Source organism: Zootoca vivipara, chromosome 1, assembly GCF_965207765.1.
Source record: "Zootoca vivipara chromosome 1, rZooViv2.hap1.1, whole genome shotgun sequence".
Lineage (NCBI taxonomy): Eukaryota > Metazoa > Chordata > Lepidosauria > Squamata > Lacertidae > Zootoca > Zootoca vivipara.
The window spans coordinates 127,585,839-127,612,843 of record NC_142582.1 but is presented as its reverse complement, the minus strand read 5'-3'; the positions used below and the strand labels follow the sequence as shown (position 1 = coordinate 127,612,843).

General features: G+C 46.7%; 1 protein-coding gene across 2 annotated transcripts in view; it reads left to right on the top strand.

Moving 5' to 3' along the window:
- The window catches only part of DAAM1 (dishevelled associated activator of morphogenesis 1), a 172,680-nt gene that overhangs the window by 137,526 nt on the left and 8,149 nt on the right, over positions 1–27,005 (top strand). Inside the window, exons 16-21 of one of the 2 annotated variants that reach the window (XM_060271207.2) lie at positions 10,829–10,858; positions 13,537–13,640; positions 22,380–22,464; positions 23,436–23,542; positions 25,687–25,775; positions 26,493–26,661. In XM_060271207.2, the coding sequence (XP_060127190.2) occupies positions 10,829–10,858; positions 13,537–13,640; positions 22,380–22,464; positions 23,436–23,542; positions 25,687–25,775; positions 26,493–26,661 (584 nt within the window). The remainder of the gene's footprint in view (positions 1–10,828; positions 10,859–13,536; positions 13,641–22,379; positions 22,465–23,435; positions 23,543–25,686; positions 25,776–26,492; positions 26,662–27,005) is intronic. The other variant, XM_035104035.3, reaches the window with a different exon arrangement.

The following is a 27,005-nucleotide window of genomic DNA, read 5'->3' as shown; positions in this document are numbered from 1 at the left end:
GCATTTTGAGAGGCAATGCATGCTCTGCTCAAGTGACAAGTAACAACATTGCTGGGAATGGCTAAAAACTAACCACAGGTTTAACTGCATGGGAATAATCACGCACACCCCTAATTTCGAGAATACGTTTTCAGTTGTGTATCTGAATGACAACTTTATTCTCTTAGCTGTTGGTAATTTCTCTGAACTACGGTATTTGCGATGGAACTTGTTTGGGGCGTCCTACTTTGTAGAAAAGGAAAACAAGAAGAGATTTGATAGAGTTGTCTAAAATTATGTATCGTCTAGAGCAGGCACGTCCAACAGGTAGATCGTGATCTACTGGTAGATCACTGGATGTCTGCGGTAGATCACTGGTAGATCACTGGCTCCCCCAACAACTTTGGCTCCCCTAAAAAAAGCTCAACATTTTTGCCCTGCACACCCCAAAAATGTGGCTTTCCTCCCTAAAAAAAAGCTCAACAACCTTGACCTGAACCCCCAAAGAGGGGGTAGATCACTGCCAATTTTTAACTCTGTGAGTAGATCGCAGTCTCTTGGGAGTTGGCCACCCCTGGTGTAGAGAAAGAGGAGAACACTGGGCCCAAGCATAGAAGGTGAATGTTGGAAGATTCACAGCAGATAAAAGGAAGCATTTCTTCACGCAGTGCATGGTTAAACTGTGGAACTCACTGCTGCAGGAAGTTGTGATGACCACCATTTTGGATGGTGTTTAGGGAAGTTTTTAATGTTTGATGCTGTATTGTTTTTAATATTCTGGTGGAAGCTGCGCAGAGTGGCTGGGGAAACCCAGCCAGATGGGCGGGGTATAAATAATAAATTAGTGTTGTTGTTGTTGTTGTTGTTGTTATGGCTTTAAAAGAGGATTGGGCAAAGGCATGGAGGACGAGACTATTCACTGGATACTAGCCACAATGACTAAGTTCTACCCCAGGCACCCCCAAACTGCGGCCCTCCAGATGTTTTGGCCTACAACTCCCATGATAGGACCAGTGGTCAGGGAAGATGGGAATTGTAGTCCAAAACATCTGGAGGGCCGAAGTTTGGGGATGCCTGTTCTACCCCCTCTGTCAGAGAGGAGGTATGGTTCTGGATTCCACTTGCTGGAAACCACAGGAGGAGAGGGGTCTGTTGCCCCCAAGTCCTACTTGGATTCCCATAGGCATCTGGTTGGCCACTTGAAAACAGGCTCATCTTAACGCTTCTTAAATAGCGATTATTACAAGGCGTTCGTAGTAGAAACGAGGGCGGTGAGCCCTTTTCGTTACAGAAATACATGACGTTATCCTGGCCTACCAGTTTTTAATATCACAAAATCTTTGAGTTGGAAGGGACCCAAGGGTCATCTAGTCCAACCCCCCTGCCATGCAGGAATCTCAGCTAAAGCATCCATGACAGGTGGCCATCCAACCTCTGCTTAGAAAGCTCCAAGAAAGGAGAGTCAGGTAGACCGTTCCACTGTCTGACAGCTCTGCACACAAGAATCATTCTGCAAAGGAGTTGCTGATTAAACCAGGAAGTCAAGAACGAGCAGAGACTGCTCTGCCATCTCAACCTGCCCACAGTCGCCAAATTTCCCAGTTGTAAGCCCCCAAGCCCCCTCTCCTGCTCTGCATGTATACATCACACAAACACAGTTCACGAAATCCACATTTCCAAATGCACCCTCTCGCACATTTTGCTACATATAAAGCACTTTTCACGCTGGACAAACCATACACGCAGTCGTGTGTACACGTGGCAATTGTGGAAACATGTATTTCATGTGAATGCATCAAGTGAAATAGGTATGGAAGCTGCCATGTGGGCCTGTCCACTTCTTCTGAGCAGGAAATGCTTTCTTTTTCCCCAATGCAAGTGTCCCCAGCGACTGCCCCCTGGGCTCTTCTCTCACATTCTCAGGCAGCCGCAGGGAACAGCGTTTCTCCTTTTTCCTATTGAAGACTAATCCTAATAGCTGTTCAGGAGGCTATTTATATTCTCCTTCAGGACACACCTGGGCAATGCACACTTTGCGTCGCAAGTAGGTCTCTGCGTACACTGTTGTTGCCAGCTTGTAAACACAGGAGGGTGCTGCGACAGGGAGCTGCGAAGGATCAAAGCTCCTTAGAGAACCTTTGCTGCGTGCCTCTCCCAACGCAGTGTTTGCAAACCGGTGTCTCCATTTGGTACGTCGCAGTGCTGACTTCTCACGTGACGTCTGAACTGAACCAACCCAATAACACAAGCGGCGTTGCTTCGATCCACCTGCTTTTTTCCTGTGCAAGTCAAAACACTCACCTAAAAGAAAAGAAAAAGAAGAGTCGTGTGCATCCGCCTGCCATATAAGTGCACACAAATGCTTTAAAAATTAAGCAAAATATCCGCAGCACACTAGTAATAATAATAATAATAATAATAATAATAATAATAATAATAATAATTTATTATTTATTCCCCGCCCATCTGGCTGGGTTTCCCCAGCCACTCTGGGCGGCTTACAACAGAAACATTAAAATACCCTAATTTCTTAAACATTAAAAGCCTCCCTAAACAGGGCTGCCTTCAGATGTCTTCTAAAAATCTGGTAGCTGTTTTCCTTTTTGACATCTGATGGGAGGGTGTTCCACAGGGCAGGCGCCACCACCAAGAAGGCCCTCTGTCTGGTTTCCTGCAACTTGGCTTCTCGCAATGAGGGAACCGCAAGAAGGCCCTCGGAGCTGGACCTCGGTGTCCGGGCAGAACGATGGGGGTGGAGACGCTCCTTTAGGTATACTGGACCGAGGCTGTTTAGGGCTTTAAAGGTCAGCACCAACACTTTGAATTGTGCTCGGAAACGTACTAGGAGCCAATGTAGATCTTTCAAGACCGGTGTTATGTGGTCTCGGCGGCCGCTCCCAGTCACCACTCTAGCTGCCGCATTCTGGATTAGTTGTAGTTTCCGAGTCACCTTCAAAGTTAGCCCCACGTAGAGCACATTGCAGTAGTCCAAGTGGGAGATAACTACAGGAAGTTGTATAGATTTTCTCTCAGGTTTGCATTTGCAGGTTGACTTGCACTCTATACTGGTTTGCTACCTGCTTGCTTGTTTCGTTTCCTTGCTTAGGAATCCATGTGCACAGACCAGACTGTTGGTTTGGATTTCTTTTAAATCAGAGGTGGAGCATTTGTGGACCTCCGGGTGTTGCTGGACTGCAGCTCCCATGAGCCTCTGCAGCCAGTATGCCCAAAGGCTCTGGGGATGATGGGAGTTGTAGTCCAGCAGTATCTCAAGGCGCCACAGGCTCCCCAGCCTAGTTTTGAAGAGAGGGTTTCATTCCTTGAATCTGAAGCGTAGATAAGGAAGTGTCTCTCTGCGTGTAAGTAAAAGAATTCGGAGTATAGAGGAGGAGCTGTTGCTAATGTGAAGAATAATCAGCTTTGTCCAGTCTGGTGGAATAATCCCTTGGCGCTCTGAAGGTTGAAGACTCAGACACAGTTTCAGGGAAGAAGCAGCGTGGTCAACCAGTAAGCTCTTTAGAAGGTGCAAGTTTAATCTCTTCCTGATGCTAATCTAGGGAAGGATGACTCACCATCTTAGGAGCAAGATCAGATGTCAAGAGTTACCAAGCACTGAAGTCCAAAAGAGCAACTTTCGGTCTTCCATCGCTCTTGATCAGCCTGCACCAACCTGGTGATCTTGGGATCTTCTGGGTCCGGGCGTGATGGGGGACTGTAGTTCAAAGGTGCCAGGTTGAGGGAGTGGAGAAATTGTTACAGGTATGAAGCCGTTGAGGAGTGTTTGGCAAAAGATAAAGTGCAGGTACAAGGCTGCCTTTATACTTGGCGGCTTCCAAGAAGGTGGGTTGAAATATATTTAGCACAGAAGCAGATGTGCAATGCGGGTTTCCTAATTTGTTGTCACCTGTCCCCAAATTTCAGCCTCTTGCCATTACCAGTTTTCATTCTGCAAATGAAAATCACCTTGAGCAAAGAACAAAAACCCTCACCCTACAGAATCTGTTGATATTTGTAATTGGGGTTCTCCCCCCCCCCCCCCCCGCTGCCCTCAGTATTAATATAATGGGGTAAAAAATGGCCCCTGCTCTCCCATGTTGCCTACAGACACCAGAAAGATAGGGGGATACTGGTTCTAGGATTGTAAAATTGTGGAGTTGGAAGGTACCCCCGAGTGTCATCTAGTCCAACCCCCTGCAATGCAGGAATCGCCACTGAAGCATCCATGACAGATGTCCATCCAACCTCTACTTAAAAATATCTAGTGAAGGAGAGTCCACCACCTTCCAAGTGAGATTGTTCCACTGTCAGAGAGATCTCACTGTCAGAAAGTTTTTCCTGATGGACTCTCCTTTTTTTGTAACTTGAAGCCATTGGTTCGAGACCTAGCAGAAGAAAACAAAGTTGCTCCATCTTCTATGTCAGTTATGGCCAAACTTGCCCCTCCAGCTGTTTTTGGACTACAACTCCCATCATCCCTATCTATCAGGATCAGTGGTCAGGGATGATGGGAATTGTAGTCCCAAAACAGGTTTGGCCATCACTGTTCTATGTGATATTTGAAGGTGGCTCTCATATCTCAATCTCCTCTTATCCAGGCTAAACACCTATATCCCTCAACTGTTCCTCATGTGGCTTGGTTTTCAGCCTCTTGATCCATTTGGTCACCCTCCTCTGCACACCTTCCAGCTTGTCAATACCCTTCTTAAATTGGGGTGCCCAGAACAGGACACAGGACTCCAGGTGTGGTCTGACCAAGGCAGAACAGATCAGTTCTTTGACATCCCTGGATCATGTCTGAACTTAGCATCCCATCCCTTCCTCCTGCCGTGCTTTTACGCAACTCAGTTATATTGTTTAAGAAGCACTTCCAGCGGACTCTGGCAGAATTCCAGTCCCTGAGCTGAATTCTAATGCCCTGGGTTGCTTTGATTGCTTAAATTCCCCCAATAATTTCAACTTGAAATATTTATAGTACATAGTCATGATTTAAGCACACATACACCCGGTGGGGGGTGGAGAGAAGAGTGTGTTTCAGCTCCTGTTGCAAACTAATGACTCACTGACTACTGCAACAGAAAGCAACCTTTGAAAGCAGTGCTTTCCGTTGCCTCTGCAGTCAAAATATTTGGCTCCAACATCTTGACATCCAAATCTAGGTGGATCCGTAGACGTATACGTAACTAGGCTCTCTTTATTCTCCTGGTAATCTAAGAATTCTGGCAAAGAGGAGGAATGCAAATGTGTGGTATTCGTGGACTCAGAAACGGCTCCAAAGTGAGACGAGGCAGCTGCCTCTGAGCAGAGGATTTCCAGTGCTGTGTTGGGGATGGGTGTGGGATATAGCTATGAATGACAAATTAACATGTGCTAGTAAGGTAAGGCGGGGAATATGCAGGAAAAATGATTTTGAGGAGATCTTTGTAGAATTTGTACTGTACTATTAAAATGGAAAGGGGTCAAACCATCCATCGCAAGAGGTGCTGAAATTTTGGGAGGTTGGATAGTTATAATGGAATGGTCTCGGCGGTGGGGTGCACATTTTTATTCTTATTACTTTGTAGTTTATTTTTTATTTTTGTTTTTTGCCAGTTATTGTTTAGTCGTTTAGTCGTGTCCAACTCTTAGTAACCCCATGGACCAGAGCACGCCAGGCACTCCTGTCTTCCACTGCCTCCCACAGTTTGGTCAGACTCATGTTAGTAGCTTCGAGAACACTGTCCAACCATCTCGTCCTCTGTTGTCCCCTTCTCCTTGTGCCCTCCATCTTTCCCAACATCAGGGTCTTTTCCAGGGAGCCAAAGTATTGGAGCCTCAGCTTCACGATCTGTCCTTCCAGGGAGCACTCAGGGCTGATTTCCTTCAGAATAGATAGGTTTGATCTTCTTGCAGTCCATGGGACTCTCAAGAGTCTCCTCCAGCACCATAATTCAAAAGCATCAATTCTTCGGCGATCAGCCTTCTTTATGGTCCAGCTCTCACTTCCATACATCACTACTGGGAAAACCATAGCTTTAACTATACGGACCTTTGTCGGCAAGGTGATGTCTCTGCTTTTTAAGATGCTGTCTAGGTTTGTCATTGCTTTTCTCCCAAGAAGCAGGCGTCTTTTAATTTCGTGACTGCTTTCACCATCTGCAGTGATCAAGGAGCCCAAGAAAGTAAAATCTCTCACTGCCTCCATTTCTTCCCCTTCTATTTGCCAGGAGGTGATGGGACCAGTGGCCATGATCTTGGTTTTTTTGATGTTGAGCTTCAGACCATATTTTGCACTCTACTCTTTCACCCTCATTAAAAGGTTCTTTAATTCCTCCTCACTTTCTGCCATCAAGGTTGTGTCATCAGCATATCTGAGGTTGTTGATATTTCTTCCAGCAATGTTAATTCTGGCTTGGGATTCATCTAGTCCAGCCTTTCGCATGATGAATTCTGCATATAAGTTAAATAAGCAGGGAGACAATATACAAGCTTGTAGTACTCCTTTCCCAATTTTGAACCAATCAGTTGTTCCATATCCAGTTCTAACTGTAGCTTCTTGTCCCACATAGAGATTTCTCAGGAGACAGATGAGGTGATCAGGCAGTAGTCTTCGTAAATATCATTTCCGGGAGGAAGGATATAGATCTTTTAAATAAATGAATGGGGCCCTTTGCTTACGCACTTCTGGTAGGTGGCCTGCCCCCTGCAAATTAGTTTGGGGTGGGTCTCATATTGCCTTTCCGCCTGAGCCAGAACCCGGGCGAATCAAGTCCTTTCACCCCTGAATTTGTAAATATTTGCATAGGGAAGATTGCCATGAGCATCAGAAAAGGACTGTTGCACTTGTAATAACAAATACATCCATGCTTGCTTATTTACAGGGCTGGAGAGGGGCTGGGGAGGTTTTGGCCCTGAGCCACTTTTTGTCCACAAAAATCTGTCCTCATAGCAAGAGTGAAGGAAAGAACAGCCTCTTCCATATAGCTTTTGAACTCGAAAGGCATTAACATTCCTGGCCGTGCATCGTTAGGGATTAATAATAATAATAATAATAATAATAATAATTTATTTTTATTCCTGTTTACTCGTTGAATTTATATACTGCCCTATACCTGCAGGTCTCAGGGCAGTTCACAGAATAAAATCAAAATATAAATCCACAAAATACCTAATCAAAATAAAAACAACAACAATAAGCCTCAACTGTGTGATTCCGTTGCCTTGACTGTTCTTATCAGAACTTATAATGTTCTTCATTTATGTAAGCTTAACAGCACCCATTCTAAGGGAAGGCAATAATATAGCAAATAATAATAATAATAATAATAATAATAATAATAATATTATTATTATTATAACACAGCAGAACAGCATCAGACCAATAAAACATGCCTGCTTTCAATGACGCCGTAGCTGAAATGCGTCCGTTTCTCTCACAATTCACCAACACCACGTATACTGCGTGTGGTCGCGATCCATCCAAACTGAACCACTTCCAGGTGCAGTGAATCCCAATGCAGGGAGTTGCTCCTCTGCTCTTGCTTAACTTTGGGTTCATAGTGCTCCTATCACAATTAAGCAATGCAAGTGAAACAAATGGGGAAAATTGGAAAGCATAAGAAACAACAGTGGCTGCCAGCCGGTTAAATATGAGCTGCACGGCAAATCTGGAAGCCTTGGGATAAGGGCCACTTTCAGACATGCTCACCTTTCTGAGTCATTGTTTGCATTCTGCCCTTGTACTGAGAGGGCATCTGTTCGTGCCCCTCTTTGGAACCTCACCCTTGAAGCAGAGAAGAAAACATGAGTCATTTGTGCTGCTTTTAATTTCCTAAGCAGCACTAAAGCAGGTGGATTCCCTGACAGGAGGGGCCACCCCAGAAAAGACCCTGCTGTGTTTATATGAAACGAACCTGTGGCCTTCCAGGTTCTTTTGTCCTCTTATCTCCCATTGCAGGGGGTTGGACTAGATGACCCTTGGGATCCCTTCCAACTCTATGATTCTGTGATCACTGGCCAAGCAGACTGGGGTTGATGGGAGCTGAAGCCCAATACCACCCCGGGGTGGGCACAAGTTTTTTTTCCCCCCTGCTGAACTGCCTTGCCACGATCTCTTCCTCCCCCAGAAAAATGTGGTAATAAAAAGCAAGCACAGCAAGTACCGTAGCAGTTGTTGGTGAAGGTGCAATATTAAAAGAGCAACAATTCTGTTTCAGTGCAATTGTTAGCAACCCAATGTAGCCTGGAAGGGGGGCAGAGGGAATCGGTAACATATACGTTTCTCCTTGGTGGTTTTTTGTTGTTGTTTTTACGGGCTGAATGATGCCAAGCGCATCTCACTTTCATTAGGCTGCCTCCCTGCACAATGCATATATTTGAAGATCCTCTCTTCTGACACTGCAAAAGCAATAAAGCTTCCGGCTCCGTGGAACTGAATTTATGAGCTGTGCTTTGACCCGCTATTCCCGACGAGCACCTTCCTTTTTCTTCTCCCTCCAGGATCCCGGCGCAGTCGGGTGGATGCAAAGTGTTTTGCCCCCGAACCATCCGCTAATGAGAAATGGGACGAGGGCTGGCATCCATCTTCTGTGGCATTTCAAGCTAATGGCGCAATTAAAGGCCACTTTCCGCTTACGATAGTATAGTTTGCTAAGAAACGGGTCCCTAGTTCCAAGGGTTTGCAAGCTGAGACTCAGAGCGCGGGAGACGGTGGGATGCTTTGCAGACTCCCGTTTGAGGCATCATGGTGGCCCCTGCAATATTAGGATGCTGGACCTGAAGGACCCAGTGGCCTGATCCTCCCAAAATCTATTTTATTGTCTTAATCATCACACAAATAACCTCTGCATGGTGGTTCTCTGATACTGAAAACAGGCCCCTCTAAATATGGGGATGCTGTGTAAACTGCAATAGAAAACCGTCCATGGTTTTGTTTTCCTGCAGTGATTACTCAGCCGCACAAGTTGTTAAAGTAATCCCCTGGGTATTGGGACAAAATCCAAACTTACTTTGGTGGTTTGAAAAACTCTTTGTAACCCAAACTCGTTTACCCTCCTATAATCTCGCATAATGGCCTTAACAATAACTAACATTCTGCTCCGTCGCAGTTCTGTAAAGGGTATTTACCTAACCTTGGAAATGTTGGCATATCTCAGCAAAGTTCAGTGTTTGGGGGGGTGGAGAGCTGCCAAGACCCATATACAGAGAAAACCTAAGATGGCAGCTCAATCCTGGGAGCCAGCTCTTCTAGGACGCTGCAGAATTTGGCTTGGACAGAGGGGCCTTTATGCAGCTCCTGTTTGTTTCAGTGGGACTTGCGCAAGAGAACTTCCCAGTGGGATCATGCCCAGTGAAAGTGGGCAGAGCCATTTGAGTTGTCTGCCTTGGGTAGGAAAATGTCTTGCGCTGCCCGCAACTCAGGTGCACCCCAGATGGGGCCAGTGCAGTGGGCATATCATGTTTGTGAGCTGTGAGCAGCTTTCGTATCCAGTGGACCAGAGAAACTGCTCATCTGGTCTCCATACTCATCCCTCCGGAGCTGCCAAGGTCAGCAAGACCTTGGTTTATCTGCCAGATTGAAAGCCAAATGTACAAAGATTAGGGCCGCCAAGGGCCTGTTTCCTTTCTTTTCAAATACTCTGAAAACGCAGTGAGGGGGCAGTGTTTTTGTGCCTTAACCATTGCCTGCATTCTGAAAACCTCTGTGACCTCCTTCTCGTGACCCGGCTCTAGTCAACGAGCGCCAGGTCACCGTGAGGAGAAGAATGCAGAGAGCTTCCTAAAGATGGCAAGCCTCCCGCCTGGCCACAGGGTAGGGGGCGTTGGTAGCCAAGCGGAAAGGGGGCCAGGTGATCTGTGATCTGTGTGTCGACTCTGGTCCCCCTGCGCTCCGCACCAAAGGAGCGTGTGCTCCTCCTCTCAGAATCCTCAGGGACACAGGAGCAGGGGATTCTGGGAGCCCCTCTCATTCAGGCCACGGCAAAATTGGATGCAGCTTGCAGCCTTGGCAGGCTCTGCCTGAAGTGGGATGTACCACGGAGTCCCCTCGGGGCGGCAGAGGGGACTGTGGTGGGTTGCCTAGGGGTCTCGCGTGGTGGTTCCAGCACGTGGCTACGCGACGGAGTCGGCTGCCTTTTGAAGAGGTGGCAGCCGCCAACTTTTAAGACAGCTTTTGCAGGGGATTGAGCAGATTAGGCCACCGGTCATGATGGCTGCATGCTACTTCCATGGCGCTTCTACGTGATGCTTGCCGTTCTGATATCACTGCAAGCAGCAGCAACTTCCCTGCCCTCGTAGCATAAGAACCAACCCAGAATCCAGCTCGAACGCCATGAAATAATGAATCCGCAGCAACCTCGGGCCATCTCCCTTGGCGTTGACGAGCCCCGGGGGGGGGGGGGATCGAATAATTGCTTCTTCACTTTCATGTGCGGGTTCCATTCTCCGCCCTGCGTTGGCGCAAATATGCATGGCCGGTGAAATGAAACGGCGTCTTCCTAACAAGCAGCCTTGCCTTGCCTGTTTGCCTGCTCCCAACTCTGCATGCCTGTCTGCTTTGGTGCCCCCTTTCTGCTAATCTCTGTTTACTTTGCCATGTCTCCTGGTCTGCATTATCGGGGCCGCAGCTGGTCTATCCAGAGAGCTGTGGGAGTTTGTTGGCTTCTTGTTTCGTTTTGCAATGGAGGGGGGGGTGGGGTTGAGAAGAAGGGGGTGAAAAAGAGCACCGCTGAATTATATAAATATACCCTTTCCCAACTGTACTGTTGACTCTTCTCTTTTGTGGTTGTTCCTTTTGTTTGTTTATTTTTTTTGCTGTGACCACTGAACTGCTCGCTTTTTCCCCGCCTATCCCATGCTTCTGCTCTGGCTGTAGGACTTCTTTGTGAACAATAACTCCAGACAGGTAAGTGTGCTTCTGGGCCCCCCCACCCCCCACTCCCCAAACACCCACCTTCCGTTGAACGAGGGAGTTCCGATGAATTCCCTTGAGCAATAAAACGCTGGACTCCCAAATTTTATTGGTTTTATTTCAAAGGGAGAGAAGCTTAGGTGGGGTTGGGGAGCTCTGGTGCTTTGAAGGAAAAACAAAACAAAAACCCTACACCCTGTTTGCATCTGCTTGCAAGGGGGCTGTTAATGTAGCCTTGGGTGTGTTTTAAATTCATTAAAATAACTTCCTCGCCTCAGAGCGGCAGTAGCTGGAGAGGAATGGGCACCAGCTCATGAGTCTCTCTGTTTTTCAGCAGATCCCGCACAGCTGAATTTGGGCTTTTCCTTCATGGTCAGTAGTTGTTGGCAGAGCAGCTAAATTGCAGCTCAGAAGCCAAATCATGTGCGATACCGACTCTTTTTTTGAAATTAAAAACAATGTCCAAACACTTGTTAAAACATTCAAAATCTTTTCCTTGCAGAACATACAGCTAACGAAGGATACATGCAAAGTATTTACATTCACATGCTTATCCAAGCACGGGCTTAGTTTTTCTTAGTTGAAGTTTACAGCTTCTTCCTTAAACTTTCAAACAAGCTGTGTCTTTCTCTCTTTCCAGTACTTGCACTCATGACCCAGCCGGGCCATGCAGATCCTTCTGAGAGGTTTCCACTTTCTCCTTCCAGCAGACTTCTGCTTACTGCTTCTTTGGGAGAATATCAACTTCCATACTTCTTTCTAGGACTCAGCTATACAGCTGCCAATATAACGTTTTAAGTGTGCTTTAAGTGCATTAGAGAAATGTGGCACTAGATGGCGCCGATGAGCTAATGGCAAATTCCATATATATTTTACAACTTTTTTTAAAGGGATTTTCACAGCGTTTTTTTTATATCTGTGTAGATTCAGCCACAGTTATCTAACACTGTCTCTTCTTCAGTGTTCATGGAGATGCAGCCATTGCAGTCAAGTCACTTACACACACAAAAACAAACAAAATCGAGACTGTAATAAGATACCTCCCATGCGACCAGATTTAACCAATTGCACGAGGGTTACTGGGGAGCGTTCCAGAATTAAGCACAATAATGCATTTAAGCATTCCCAAGTTCATTAAATTAAATGACTATGCTTAACAACAGTGACTTATTCCTTGCTTCTCTAATCCTTACGTGCTTGTTTCGCACTCGGCCTATGCTGTGTCTTGTTGCAGAGAGGCCGCAGGTCACTCAAGCGCTGGAAAGTGTGTGCATATGTGTTGGCAGAACGAACCTCTCTTTGTTTTATGTTACTTGTTTGTATTTATGTGCAAGGTTACTGGACTTCCTTCATCTTGTTTCAGCAATCCCAGGGCATTTTTCCATATTTGCGCATTTCGAGGTATGACATCCAAGGTTCAAGACAGCTGTTGTCATTTGATGTTATTGATGGCAATGATTCAGTTTATATCCCACCCTTCCTCCCAGAGGAGTCCGGAGCAGCAAACACATCAAAAACAAGATAAATAGATACAGTATTTCTCTCAGTCGGTGATTTCAGGATCACCAGAAATTGTGCTTTTCAGCCATCAAATTCAGTTTTTAGATTCCTTCCAAAAGCCAATAAGGAGGGAGACAGGGAGACCACACCAGGGAAGGCATTCCACAAATGGGGAGCCATCCCTGAAAAGGCTCTGTCAAGTGCGGGGGGTCAGCGCCAAGTAGGCAGCCCCCAGTAATGGCACAGCCACCAATACTTCACCTGCCGTTTTGGAGGGGGGGGAATATTGCTCTTCCTAGACCAGTGCTGTCTACTCTGGCTGGCAGGAATCTTTCCAATCCCAGTTTGTCTAGCGATGCCAAGGATTTGAACCTCTGGCACTGATCTGGGGCTGTAAGGTAAAAGGTAAAGGACCCCTGGACGGTTAAGTCCAGTCAAAAGCGATTATGGGGTTGCGGCGCTCATCTTGCTTTCAGGCCAAAGGAGCCAGCGTTTGTCCACAGCCAGCTTTCTGTATCATGTGGCCAGCAGGACTAAACTGCTTTTGGCGCAAAGGAACACTGTGACGGAAGCCACAGTACACCGAAACGCTGTTTACCTTCCCACCGTAGCGGTACCTATTTATCTACTCGCACTGGTATGCTTTAGAACTGCTAGGTTGGCAGAAGCTAGGACAGAGCAATGGGAGCTCACCCCGTTGCGGGGATTCAAACCGCCGACCTGATCGGCAAGCCCAAGAGGCTCAGTGGTTTAGACCACAGTGCCACCCCTTCAAAAAACGAAACGGGGCTTTGAAACTCCTGAACAGAGCTCTGCAGTCTTGCCAGCTGCTAGGCAAACAGTTCCAAATAGAATATCGTAATTTGTGTGCGCGAGGAAAGCCTTTACATGATCCCCACTGTCCGCACACTTGCGGGTTCTTAAATCTTTCCATCTGGATAAATATTTATACACTTGTAACCAATAGCTTTTTTTCCCCCTCTCCCTTTCCCCAAAAGAACATTCTGGTTTATGAAACAGCTGATTGTATTTCAGTTGCAGGCTCCGGGTTTTTCTCGTCTGCCGCGGTAAAGGTTCTTGATTGATGTACGGGATGCTGGCATGCGCCGGAAGTTCTGAAATGTTGATGTGCGCATGTGCTTATTAATGGATTCTTTTCATGCTTCCTGCAGAAAGAAGATTCTCTGGACGACACCCTCAGTTCGCGGCATAAAGTCAAGGAGCTTTCAGTTATAGACGGGCGGAGGGCTCAGAACTGCAATATTCTCCTCTCCAGGTACCTCTTCCATTCTTTTCCCTTTGTAAACGCCTTAAGGTGAAGCGAATCTGGCAAATATCTCAGCTGAATGGTTTTCTATAGCTGGAACCGTAATTGCGTAAAACAATACAGCAGTTGCTCACTAACCACAACAGTAATTTGTTTTAGAAGAAGAAGAAGAAGAGTTTGGATTTGATATCCCGCTTTATCACTACCGTAAGGAGTCTTCAGAGAAGTGTGACTAGCCCAAGGTCACCCAGCAGCTGCATGTGGAGGAGCGGGGAAGCGAACCTGGTTCCCCACATTACGAGTCCACTGCTCTTAACCACTACACCACACTGGCTCTCACGAGTGGCATAGTCATCGTCCCAAACTTTATTATACCAGCCAAAGGGCATGGCATCATCCAATAACAATTGCTACATATGCAATAAAACCACCGTCCAAACTGGGTTTTTGCTAATTGGTGTGCTAAAATTCTTCACTACATAGGATAAGAGGTAATTCTCACATAAAATATACAAATTTAATCTCTGAGTGAGTGGCATAGTATACTAAGGTTACCAGACGTTCCCGTTTCCTGGGGACAGTCCCCAGATTTACAAATTAGTCCCCTGACAAAATCCATCTATTTATTAGGAAGTTGAAAAATGTCCCCGGGTTCATTGAAAAAAATCTGGTAACCTTATAGTAGACAGGGTGCTGGGTCCATTCCCCTCAGTTTTGAAGCTAACTGGGTGGTCCTACCCCAGTGGCTTCCTCTAAGCCTGGCCTGCCTGGGAGGGTTGTTGTCCTTGAGGATGACCTTGACCTCTGGATGCTCTTGCGGTCAACAAAACAATCCTGCAGTTCTTTTGCCTAGGAAGGCTGTGAGCCACATTTCACAGCTTTAGGATTCCTTTAGGATTCAGTAAGAGCTGTTTGGCAGTGGAATTTGCTGCCAAGGAGTGTGGTGAAGTCTCCTTCTTTGGGGGTCTTTAAGCTTGACAGGCATATGTCAAGAATGCTTTGATGGTGCTTGGCAGGGGGTTGGACTGGATGGCCCCTTGTGGTCTCTTCCAACTCTATGATTCTATGATTCCAATGCCATTATTTGCTGCATTTCTCCTCGCACCCTGGAGCTGACGAAGGACCTCTGCATGCAAGCAGGCTCCTTATTTATCCTAGACGTTCATAAAGCAAACCAGATATTGTCTGGCATGCAGCAAAGAGAGAGGTTCTGTCTTGCGAGATATTTTATCTCTCTGCGCCTGGCTCTGGGGAGAACGATTGCAGGGTGAGGTCATGTTAGATTTCACCTTGTGCAGGCGAGTATTTTTGCCGTTCTGGTTTTCTCCCAGTGCCCCCTTCCTGCAAGCGCCGCATGGCCACCTAATGGCTTCTGCGCCTGGGGGCTCAAATTGCGCTGGACCAGGCTAGATATACCTGTTCCTTGCATCCAGGACAGGTGTGCTTCTGTAAGCCTCCTTGCCCTGTTGGGTTTCATTAGGAGGCCAGTGGGGGAACCGATATAGAAGCAGAGGAAGCTACCTTTATGGACCCTCTAGCTCAGTACTGCCTGCAATGACTGGCAGCAGAACCTCAGGTTTTCAGGTAGAGGCCTCTCCCAGTTGTACCTGGCGATGCTGAGGATTGAACACAGTCCTTCCGCTCGCAAGGCAGAGGCTCTGCCACTGAGCTATGAAATGGAGAATCTGTCACCATTTCACCTTCAATCTGTGCCAAGCAGACTCCCCCTTTCCATCTTTTTCTCTCTTGCATGCTAAATCATTCCCTCCCACTGCTCCAAAGCTGCCATGCAGAATCATCAAACTGTCGACTTGGAAGGGACCTGAGAATCATTTAGTCCAATGTTTCCTGGCGAGAGCCAGTGGGTGTGGTGGTTAAGAGCGGTAGACTCGTAATCTGGGGAACCGGGTTCGCGTCTCCGCTCCTCCACATGCAGCTGCTGGGTGACCTTGGGCTAGTCACACTTCTCTGAAGTCTCTCAGCCCCACTCACCTCACAGAGTGTTTGTTGTGGGGGAGGAAGGGAAAGGAGAATGTTAGACGCTTTGAGACTCCTTAGGGCAGTGATAAAGCGGGATATCAAATCCAAACTCTTCTTCTTCTTCCCAAACTTGGATTTCCTTCCTACCCATCCTCTTTTTCTGAATTTTATTTATATTCTTTTCATTATTACAATTTCCAAAACCACAGTCACATTAAAATCAACATTTCCCCTCATTCCTATCTTACTTTATAATAAAATGGTCATTTGCGACCTTCCTCCTTCTCCTTCCCTGGTTCCTTTGATTTTCCCACCATTCCTGCATATTCTTATATATGCATTTAGTTCTCTTTCCCCTTTATTCTTCCTTTATTTTATATTATGCTGCTGCTGAATTTACCTTAATGCTGCTAATGTTTTCACGTGATTACAATTATTTGCCAAATACTCCACAGAAGTTTTTCCATTCGTCTTTATATACAGTGGTACCTCTGGATACGCACATCTCTGGTTGCGTATCCTTCGGGATGTGAACGTGGCAAACCCGGAAGTGTTTTTCCGGGTTTTGCCACGCGCGCAGGCGCAAAAGCACTCTACTGTGCGCATGCACAGAAGCGGCACCTCCGGTTGTGAATTCTTCGGGGCCCGACCGGAGCTCCGGAACGGATCCTGTGCACAACCGGAGGTACCACCGTACTTGATCTCCTTGCTCTCTTATTTTACTAGTTAAACCCGCTAGCTCTGCATATTCTATCATTTTTAATTGCCAATCCTCCTTATTAGGGACCTCACTAACCTGCCATTTCTGCGCTAACAAGATCCCAGCTGCAGTTGTGGCATGCCTAAATACGTTTTCCTAACACCTGGGTACCATAGCTGTCAAGTTCTGCCTTTTTTTAAAGGGAAATTCCCTTATGCTAAATAGGCTTCCTCGCGAGAAAAGGGAAAACTTGACAGCTATGCTGGGTACTTCCATCTGTACAGTTCCTATGCTTGACCACTGGTCCTGCTAGCTAGGAATGATGGGAGTTGTAGTACACAAAAACAGCTAGAGACCCTTGTATGGGAAACACTGATCTAGTCCAGCCCTGCTTATTTGGTTATTATTATCTTTCTCCTTGTCCTGACCATCCCCCTGAGGCCATATTCACAATCTTTCAATTTGGCTGGGCCCAACACTTAACTGGCCTGGAACATAGCTGCCAAGTTTTCCCTTTTCTCGCGAGGAAGCCTATTCAGCATAAGGGAAAATCCCTTAAAAAAAGGGATAACTTGGCAGCTATGGCCTGGAACTTCATCAGCAGCCGTTAACAGCCATCCACAGGTTTACCACTCCCATCAGCCCATCACTCATTCCCACCCACCCCCACCACCCTCTGTATATATATATAAGGGTCTGACACTTCTGTTTCCAGTGTATCTGAAGAAGTGTGCATGCACACGAAAGCTCATACCAAAATAAAAACTTAGTTGGTCTTTAAGGTGCTACTGAAGGAATTTTTTTATTAGGTTTTATTGGTAACCATATATGTAATGTATTTTTGTTAGTGTTTGTCCTTTTCATGCTATGGCCTGTCGGCCATGCAAATAAAGTTTGATTTGATTTGATCTAGTCCAGCCCCCTGCAATGCAGGGGAAAAAACCCTGAGATCTATGGGTATAGGGGGGGTATACAAATTAAAATAATAATAAAAATAAGGAATATGCAGCTGTCCCACACAGGGATCAAACCTGCAACCCTGGCACTACCAGTTCCATGCTCTAACCAACTGAGCTATCCAGGCACGTAGGAGAATATCGGAAGCATTTCCAGGGAGAGGAGTTAAAGAGTTAAGGGGTGGCTGTGCAGGGTGACTGTGCTTGATTGTTATTTTATTTTCCACCCCCTAAAAAAAGAAAAAGTACGCAGGCAAGACTGAGACAGAGGCTCTTGATGCCTCCTCCTGGCCTGTGAGGGTCTGGGGTGGGCTTTCTATTCCTGGAACACAGGAATAGATACAAAGCCAGAATCCAGTGTTCCATCTAGTACAGTATTGTGTACACTGAGCGGACACGGGTGCTGCTGTGGTCTAAACCACTGAGCCTCTTGGGCTTGCCGATCAGAAGGTCAGCGGTTCGAACCCCTGCAACTTCGGTTCCTCTGCCCCAGCTCCTGCCAACCTAGCAGTTCGAAAGCACATCAAAGTGCAAGCAGATAAATAGGTACCACTGCGGCAGGAAGGTAAACACCGTTTCCGTGTGCTCTGGTTTCCGTCACAGTGTTCTGTTGCACCAGAAGCGGTTTAGTCCTGCTGGCCACATGACCTGGAAAGCTGGCCAAACGTCAGCTCCCTCAGCCTGAAAGCGAGCACCGCACCCCATAGTCGCCTTTGACTGGACATAACTGTCCAGGGGTCCTTTACCGTTTACCTTTTTACACTGACCGGCAGCGATTCTCCAGGGTTTCAAGCATGGAGGAGGGAGAAAGATTGTTTTCTGCTGCTCCAGAGAAGCGGACACGGAGCAATGGAGTCAAACTTCAAGAAAGAAGATTCCACCTAAACATTAGGAAGAACTTCCTGACAGTAAGAGCTGTTCGGCAGTGGAATTTGCTGCCAAGGAGTGTGGTGGAGTCTCCTTCTTTGGAGGTCTTTAAGCAGAGGCTTGACAGGCATATGTCAAGAATGCTCTGATGGTGTTTCCTGCTTGGCAGGGGGTTGGACTGGATGGCCCTTGTGGTCTCTTCCAACTCTATGATTCTATGGTACATTCCCAGTCCTAACGGGAGATGCCAGGGATTTGAACCCAGGACCTTCTGCATGCAAGGCAGCTGCTCTCCCTTCCCCAAAAATCCCCATTCGTGCAGTAGGTGCCATCCAGGGCTGATCGAGATGGAAACACAGGAAGCACCCTTAGCCAGAGCCAGACCATTGGGCCATCAAGCTTAGTATTACCTACACTGGCTGGCAGCAGATCGCCAGGGTTTCAAGCAGCGGGCATTCCCAGGAGATGCAAGGGATTAAATCCATTACCTTCTGCATGCCAGGCAAGTTCTCTACCACTGAGCCACAGCTCTTCCCCAGTGAAGTAAATTTCTGTTCCACCTCCCTGGTGCCCAGGGCATGGCTGCCCCCAATGGCAGTACCCCACAACCCATAAAAAATGGAGATGCCCAAACCATAGAATCCTAGAGTTGGAAGAGACCACAAGGGCCATCCAGTCCAACCCCCTGCCAAGCAGGAAACACCATCAAAGCATTCCTGACAGATGGCTGTCAAGCCTCTGCTTAAAGACCTCCAAAGAAGGAGACTCCACCACACTCCTTGGTAGCAAATTCCACTGCCAAACAGCTCTTACTGTCAGGAAGTTTTTCCTAATGTTTAGGTGGAATCTTCTTTCTTGTAGTTTGAATCCATTGCTCCGTGTCCGCTTCTCTGGAGCAGCAGAAAACAATCTTTCTCCCTCCTCCATATGACATCCTTTCATATATTTGAACATGGCTATCATATCACACCTTAACCTTCTCTTCTCCAGCCCCCCCCCCCCAAAAAAAAAATTAAGCTGCCCATGCAACTCTGATTTCTTGGGTTTGCTAGCATGTTTCTGCCTTGGTGTTGCTCCTCTTCAAGCAGCTAAAAGGAGCCTGGATGAGGCCAAAGGGGGAATGACAGTCCCCTCTCTTCACAGATGCCCCTCTGGGAAGCCCCTGAGTGTTTGTTTCTCACCCCCTTTTCCCAAGCTGCCAAACTCCCCTCCAGACCGACTTGTTGGGCTGCGGAAGGAGGGTCCCCCCTCTCCCTCCACCCCCTTCCCTGTGTGTTTGGCTCTCTGCCCTCTCCCCCACCCCTCTGCCACTTTCTCCTCCGCAAAGCTTGTCATTTTGTCTGGGCAGAAACTGCCCACAGCAGCAGCAGCCTGCTAAGCTGACGCATCCCATTGACAAAGTTCGGGGCTTAAATCCTTGCGGTGGCCGACACCGTGACCCAGTTCCACCCGCTGCCCGTCTGCGCCCGGCAGCTGTTGCCAACAAAAGATAATTATTGTGTGTTTGGGCTGGGGGGGGGCTTCCCCTCCTCCCTACCCTCAGTTATCAGCTTATAGCTTTTTTTGGCTGGCCTCTTTCCCATGATAATTGTCGGAGCTGAGGCTATTCTGTTTGGCACCAGGAGACGTCTCCTTCCCCCGCTGGCATTCAAAGAGCTTTTAAGGGCACTTTCATGCAGAGGTTTTCTGTTTTCCTGGACCCACAGGGCTGGTTTTGAGCCTATCCTGTACCGCAAAAGCCCCACCAAGGTCTTGCTGACACCGAGTTGATCCTTTTTGCTAGTCCACACAGCGGACAGGGCCCATGCCCAGGAAAGATGTACAAAACCTCTTGAGAAATGTGCGGTTCCATCATGGTTACCAAATCGAATCAAATTCCTATCCTGCCCCTTCCCCTAATGCTATGCCCCTTCCCCTAAAGCAGTATTTCCGAAACTTGGGTCTCCAGCTGTTTTCAGACTACAACTCCCATCTTCCCTAGATAGCAGAACCAGTTGTCAGGGATGATGGGAATTATAGTCCAAAAACAGCTAGAGGGCCAAGTTTTGGAAAACCTTGCCCTACAGCTTCCTGCATTCCAGCAAACCTCTTATTCTTGTCATCACTTAGCATGCAAATATTCCTTCCGTTGTCTCCTTTTTTCCCCTTCCCCCTTTCCCTCTTGACTGCCTTTTCAGGCTGTGATCGTAAGAAGGGTTCAATGAGACAAAAAATAAAACCGGGGTGGGGGGAGGTAAAGGTAAGGGACCCCTGACAGTTAAGTCCAGTCGCGAATAACTCTGGGGTTGCGGCGCTCATCTCGCTTTAAAGGTCAAGGGAGCCAGCGTTTGTCCGCAGACAGTTTTTCCAGGTCATGTGGCCAGCATGACTAAGCCGCTTCTGGTGAAACCAGAGCAGCGCACGGAAACGCCGTTTACCTTCCCGCTGTAGCGGTCCCTATTTATCTATTTGCACTTTGACGTGCTTTCGAACTGCTAGGTTGGCAGGAGCTGGGACCAAGCAATGAGAACTCACCCCCTGACCTTCCAATCAGCAAGCCCTAGGCTCAGTGGTTTAGACCACAGTGCCTCCTTCCCTTCTAAAACTTGAAAAAGTGCATCCTTAAAGAGATTCCCCTCCCCCCAATTCACCCTAAACATATGTACAAAATAATATAACCATACAAACAATATGGGAACCATGCATAGAGCATATGCAGTATAAAAACATTGAGATGCAGTTACATATAATAAAGGTTACAGGTAGGTAGCCGTGTTGGTCTGAGTCGAAGCAAAATAAAAAAAATTCCTTCAGTAGCACCTTAAAGACCAACTAAGTTTTTATTTTGGTATGAGCTTTCGTGTGCATGCACACTTCGTCAGATACACTGAAACAGAATCCACCAGACCCTTATGTATATTCAGAGGGTGGGGGGTGGGAGTGATGGGAATGGGTGATGGGCTGATGGGAGTGGTAAACCTGTAGATTGCTGCCATCTACAGGTTCACCACTCCCATCAGCCCATCACCCATTCCCACCCACCCCCACCACCCTCTGTATATACATAAGGGTCTGACTCTTCTGTTTCAAGTGTATCTGAAGAAGTGTGCATGCACACGAAAGCTCATTCCAAAATAAAAACTTAGTTGGTCTTTAAGGTGCTACTGAAGGAATTTTTTTATATAATAAAGGTGTTTGTTTGTTTGTTTAAAAAAAGATTATTAACATTCTATAGCCTTTTTAAGGTGTCTGTGGGAGGGGGTTTATTGGTTTGCTTTGCTTTTGTCTTTATTATGCGTTTTGTGTTCTCATTTTGTGTTTCTGTGTTGTCAAGCAACCTGTGATCTCCTGATGAAGGGCAGTATACAAACTTCTTCTTCTTCTTCTTCTTCTTCTTCTTCTTCTTCTTCTTCTTCTTCTTCTTCTTCTTCTTCTTCTTCTTCTTCTTCATTAAGTTTATATACCACCCTAAACCCAGAGGTCTGTTAACAAGAGTTACAGTAGTAACAATAATCACAAGAATAATAATGTTTTTATTTGTATGCCACCCATCTGACTGGGTTGCCATCTACTCTGGGCTGCTTCGAACATATATAAAAACATAATAAAGCATTAAACATAAAAAAACCCCTTCCCTATACAGGGCTGCCTTCATTCATCTTCTTAAGGTTCTATAGTTACTCATCTCCTTGACAACCCAGTCAGATGGGCAGGGTACAAATAATAACATCATTATTATTATTATTATTATTATTATTATTATTATTATTATTATTATCATCATCATCATTATCATTATCATTGAAAACATCTGACGGAGCTGGACCTCAGTGTCTGGGCTGAACAACCGCAGTGAGGATTGGCCCAGGATTCCTCTCCTACATAACCAGAAATGTAGGCTGTTTACATGTGTTTTGATCCGTTTTTTTAGCTTGCCAAACGTTCTGATATTTTAATTAATGTCTCAGTGTTTTAAAGAGCGGTCTTCAGCTGTTTATAGTGGTAGTTTTATTCTTTTCGTAAATCGCTTTTGAAGGTTGGGTTTTTGCAATCAATCTGTATATGAGTTGTATGAACTACATGAATAAAACCATAGGTGGCATGGACAGTTTGGGCGAACACCCTTATTGCCTTCCATATACAATTCCACGTACGAGACTGGGCTTGTCTGGGACCAAAGCTGCAACTGAGCCTCAAGATTTTGGATACTTGTCCGGTCTGCCTGCCACGTGTGCCTAACAGGGTGTCCCGTTGTTGCTTTTCCAGGCTAAAATTGTCCAACGACGAAATCAAACGTGCCATCTTATCAATGGATGAACAAGAGGACCTGCCAAAAGATATGCTAGAACAGGTGAGGCCACTTGGAATCACTTAAAAGAGCTGCAGTTTTTTTAAAAATGAGAATATGTTTAACAAAACACTTGGAAACCTGGGCCCCACTTCTGTGGGTCTTATGTGCCTTTCCTCCTCCGTCAATTGCTGCACAGCCGTTATTCCACCCTTCTCACACAACCCCAACCACATTCTCTATCTTTATAGATTTTTTTAAAAAAAATCTAAATTCTACAAATTCCTCCAATTCCGTTTTGGGGAAGTTTGGAGAATCCAGTTGCTCACTTCTAAACTGCAGGTTGAGGGCAGTGCCGGATTTACATATAAGCTAAACAAGCTATAGCTTAGGGCCCCGCTCTCTTGGGGGGGGGGGAATTAAAGGAAAAATAACTGGATGTACATTTCCAAAATATAAGATAAAAAACAAAATAAAACCTACATACAGCAACAGTGCTTTGTGTTGTGTAGGCTCCTATGATGTAAGTCATGGGCCCTACCTGCTAGCCTGCTCCCTAAAATATCACTGGTTTGCTCCTTTCTATATATAGGGTGCACATAAATTGCTATATAGCATGTATTTAACACACACAAAACCAGCAACAATTTGTTGTTGACAAAGGACAGCTGGACATTACCTTCAGTAGCTTAGGGCCTCATCAAACCTAAATCTGGCCCTGGGTGGGGGCCTCCCCTTCAAGTTAAGTAGGAATGGCCCTCTTTGCAAGCAGCCATTCCATAATTGGTTGACTGGATCCAGATGAGGGTGAGTCTCCTACAAGGTACCCACGGGATGATGGGAGTTGTAGTCCAAAACATCTGCAGGACACCAGATTGGCGGAGGCCCTGTTAGAGGACCTTGGGCCAGTTTCACAGCTGCCCTTTGGCCGTCCCACTCAAGGAAGATGCTGACCACACAGGAGAGGGGCAAGTGTGTTTTAAAGTGTTATCTCTCTCCCTACCACCACCACCCCAAAACCGTCCCTTTCTCAGCTTCTAAAATTCGTTCCGGAAAAAGCTGACATCGACCTGCTGGAGGAGCACAAGCACGAGTTGGACCGAATGGCGAAGGCGGACAGGTTCCTCTTCGAAATGAGCAGGTGATTTTCGGCAGGAAAACACAGTTGCCCTCTGGGCCAAAAGCGCAGGCCGTGTCAGACTGCGGCCCCTTCTCAGGCGGTTTGCAAAAATATAATAGGCAATAATTGGAAAAAAATAGCAACAATTATTGTGAATTGCCATCCGGAGTCGCCAAGATGGTGCCTGTGGAGGTCATTGTGGCCAGTGGGACCTCCTATGGCACCTGTGAAAGGTCCCAGCAAATATCCCCTCAAAAATCCACAATACACGAGGCACTGTTCGTTCTTCCTGCTCAGTTCCCATTTGCACTGGCTACGCCGCTCCTACACTGAACACCCCCTCCCCTTAAGCATTCCCATATTCCTTTGGATTCCAAGACGGGGCACACACACTCAATGGAAGAGAGAGGTGGTGTGAAGCAGTGACGGAATCTGGGCTCTCAAATTTCAGCAGCTAAAATTTGGAGCCCCTGCCTCTGGGGCTCCATTCTGCAGCATGGTTGTGGTGGCCCCAGCAGCGTGGTGCCCGGCCTCTGTGCAAAGAGCTTCTGGGCTGAACAGGTTGGCGATCTCTGCGTTATGTAACTAGCAACGCCAATACATATGACTTAAACCACTGGACTCTTAAAAGTCTGGCAAAAATGGCAGGTCTTTATCTAAAAGTGTCCAAGGCAATATAAGGTTGGGTTGAGGGTTGGGGGGGGGGGTCATTCTCCAGACATGGAGCCACCACCCTGGCTGTAGCCAGTGGAACAATGGAGTCTGGGTGGTGGTTTTAGCTCCTAGGAAAGCTCAGAGATCCTTGCAGTAAACACCATTGAAAGTTGTGCTTAGTCAAGGGCAGGTGTCCCCAAACTTACCCGGCTTCGGGCCAGTGCCTGCTGAGCTGGGGAGCGTGCATGCATGCTATTTCCGACACACGTCCGGGTGGGAGGAGTGCCAGGAATAGCTTGTGTGCATGCGCATGCGCACAAGCGTCCTCCGACCCAGAAGTGCACCAGAAATGACGCTAGCGCATGCGCGCAAGCTATTTCCAGCGTACATCCGACCTGGAAGTGGGCAGCCGTGCCGTGCCGTGGCGCTAAGAGCGGGCGGCAGGGGTCATTGCGGGCCGGATAAAAGATGCCTTCGGGCCGTATCCAGCCTGCGGGCCTTAGTCTGGGGGCCCCTGGTCAAGGGCATGGAGGTGTCTTCTGCAAATGGTTGGCTTTGGCAATCCAGACTTCAGCAGGCACTATCATGTTGGAAAAACACCCTGGGGTGGCCCCTTCTGCAACCCCCGAACGCCAAGCATCCTCCGGTATGCACAGCTCTGGAAAAGGCATTTCCCTTCTTCTCCAGGGCACTTCAGCAACATATATCAAATGATATATGCACACTAATCTTCTAGCATAACACAGCAAGAAGCGTGAGACATCGTAGAGCTAATCTACGTATATATTTACACACTATGTATAGACAAAGGAGTCATAGCGTCTTCTCTCTCCAGCTCCGAGAGAAGAAGAGGCAGAAGTAAAAGCAAAAGTAGAGTACATAGTACCGTACATATAGCGAAAGAGACAGACAGGCATGTGATTTACACCAATCTCATCTGCAGCATCAGAGGCTTGAAATACTAACATCCTCCTCCATTTCAGGTAACCAAAGCTGCATAGGCCAAAGCAGCAGTAAGTCAAGTAAACATACAGTTGTCATACGCATAGTATACCCCTGGGGTACCTGTTCCACATTTGGAACTACCTGTAACTGGACTGGTCTCGTGCCTGACCACCTTGCACTTCTGGTTACCTTCCTTCCATGGGACTAGAGCAGGCACCCCCAAACGGCGGCCCTCCAGATGTTTTGGCCTACAACTCCCATGATCCCTAGCTAAGAGGACCAGTGGTCAGGGATGATGGGGATTGTAGTCCCAAAACATCTGGAGGGCCGAAGTTTGGGGGTGCCTGGACTAGAGCCTTAGCTCTGTTCCTGTCTGAGGAAACAGTGTTGACCCTTGGTTTTGTGTCCTTTGAGGACAAACTCTGTACCCCTTGCAAGTCCTCAGGTTTCAAAACCTGTTTTGAGCTACTAGCCACAGCTATATATATCAACCCGAGACACAGCTCTTTCCCGCCAGATCTTTTACTAGTTGCCAACTCAAGGTTTGTTCTTTCTGTCTCTTGCAGGATAAACCATTACCAGCAAAGGCTGCAGTCCTTGTATTTTAAAAAGAAGTTTGCTGAGCGAGTTGCTGAAGTTAAGCCTAAAGTGGAAGGTAAGTCTTGTGTTATAAGGGGGGGAGAGAGATGCTTTTTAAATCCCTGGGTGTTTTGGCTCGGATCTTCCTAAACAAAGCAAAAATTTTCGACTTTTTAAAAAAATTACTTTCAACAAAATGGTAGAGATGTAGGGATAAAGATCACATTCCAGTACAATTACTGTTACCCTGCACCCTGAACTCTCCTTCCTTCCATGAACATATGAAAGACTTCTACAGTATATGAAGGATTAAGTTGTTTTCTAATGCTGGTGCAGGAAGTCTTATTTCGTCGCTGTACATACCACTTGCTCAAAGAAAAGTCTTCACGCACAAAATATGCCAGGTGCCTGTTAGCTGCACAGAAAAAAAATATTGAAGCATCTTCATTCCAGCAGGTTTTCCCAGCTAGATGAAAGGGTCTGTGCCATGGGAGCCCATTTTGTTTTTGTTTTTAATATTCATTCATTCATTCATTCAATTCATATACTGCCATTTATCAAAAGATCACAGGGTGGTGTGCAACATTAAAAAGACATTACAGATCATCAGTTATAAAAAGCGCAACGAAAGCGTAATATAAAGCAAACTGCATATCTGCTGATTGTGTTTTTAACTGTTTTCTTTAACAGTTTTCTGCTGTACATCTCCTTGGGGGCGACTGTGTGGGATTCATAAATCAATGATAACGACGATGATAATAATATTGCTAACAAAATATTTCCCCCTTTGCAGCCATTCGCACCGCTTCAACAGAGACGTTCCAGAGCAAAAGCCTGAAGCAGCTCCTGGAGGTGGTTTTGGCCTTTGGGAACTACATGAACAAAGGCCAACGGGGAAATGCGTACGGGTTCAAAATCGCCAGCCTCAACAAGATTGCGGACACCAAATCCAGCATTGACAAGTAAGCCAAAGCCGCTTCTGCCTCGAGAGCGTGAGAAGGGGATGGAGGAGGAATCTCTTTTTGTGGGAGCAGTTCGAAAGCACGTCAAAGTGCAAGTAGATAAATAGGTACCGCTCTGGTGGGAAGCTAAACGGCATTTCCGTGCGCTGCTCTGGTTCGCTAGAAGCGGCTTAGTCATGCTTGCCGCATGGCCTGGAAAAACTGTCTGCGGACAAATGCCAGCTCCCTCGGCCTGTAGAACGAGATGAGCACCACAACCCCAGAGTCATCCGCGACTGGACTTAACAGTCCATTAACCATTACCTTTTTTTACGTAATGCCCACAAGGAACAGCTGCAGAAACA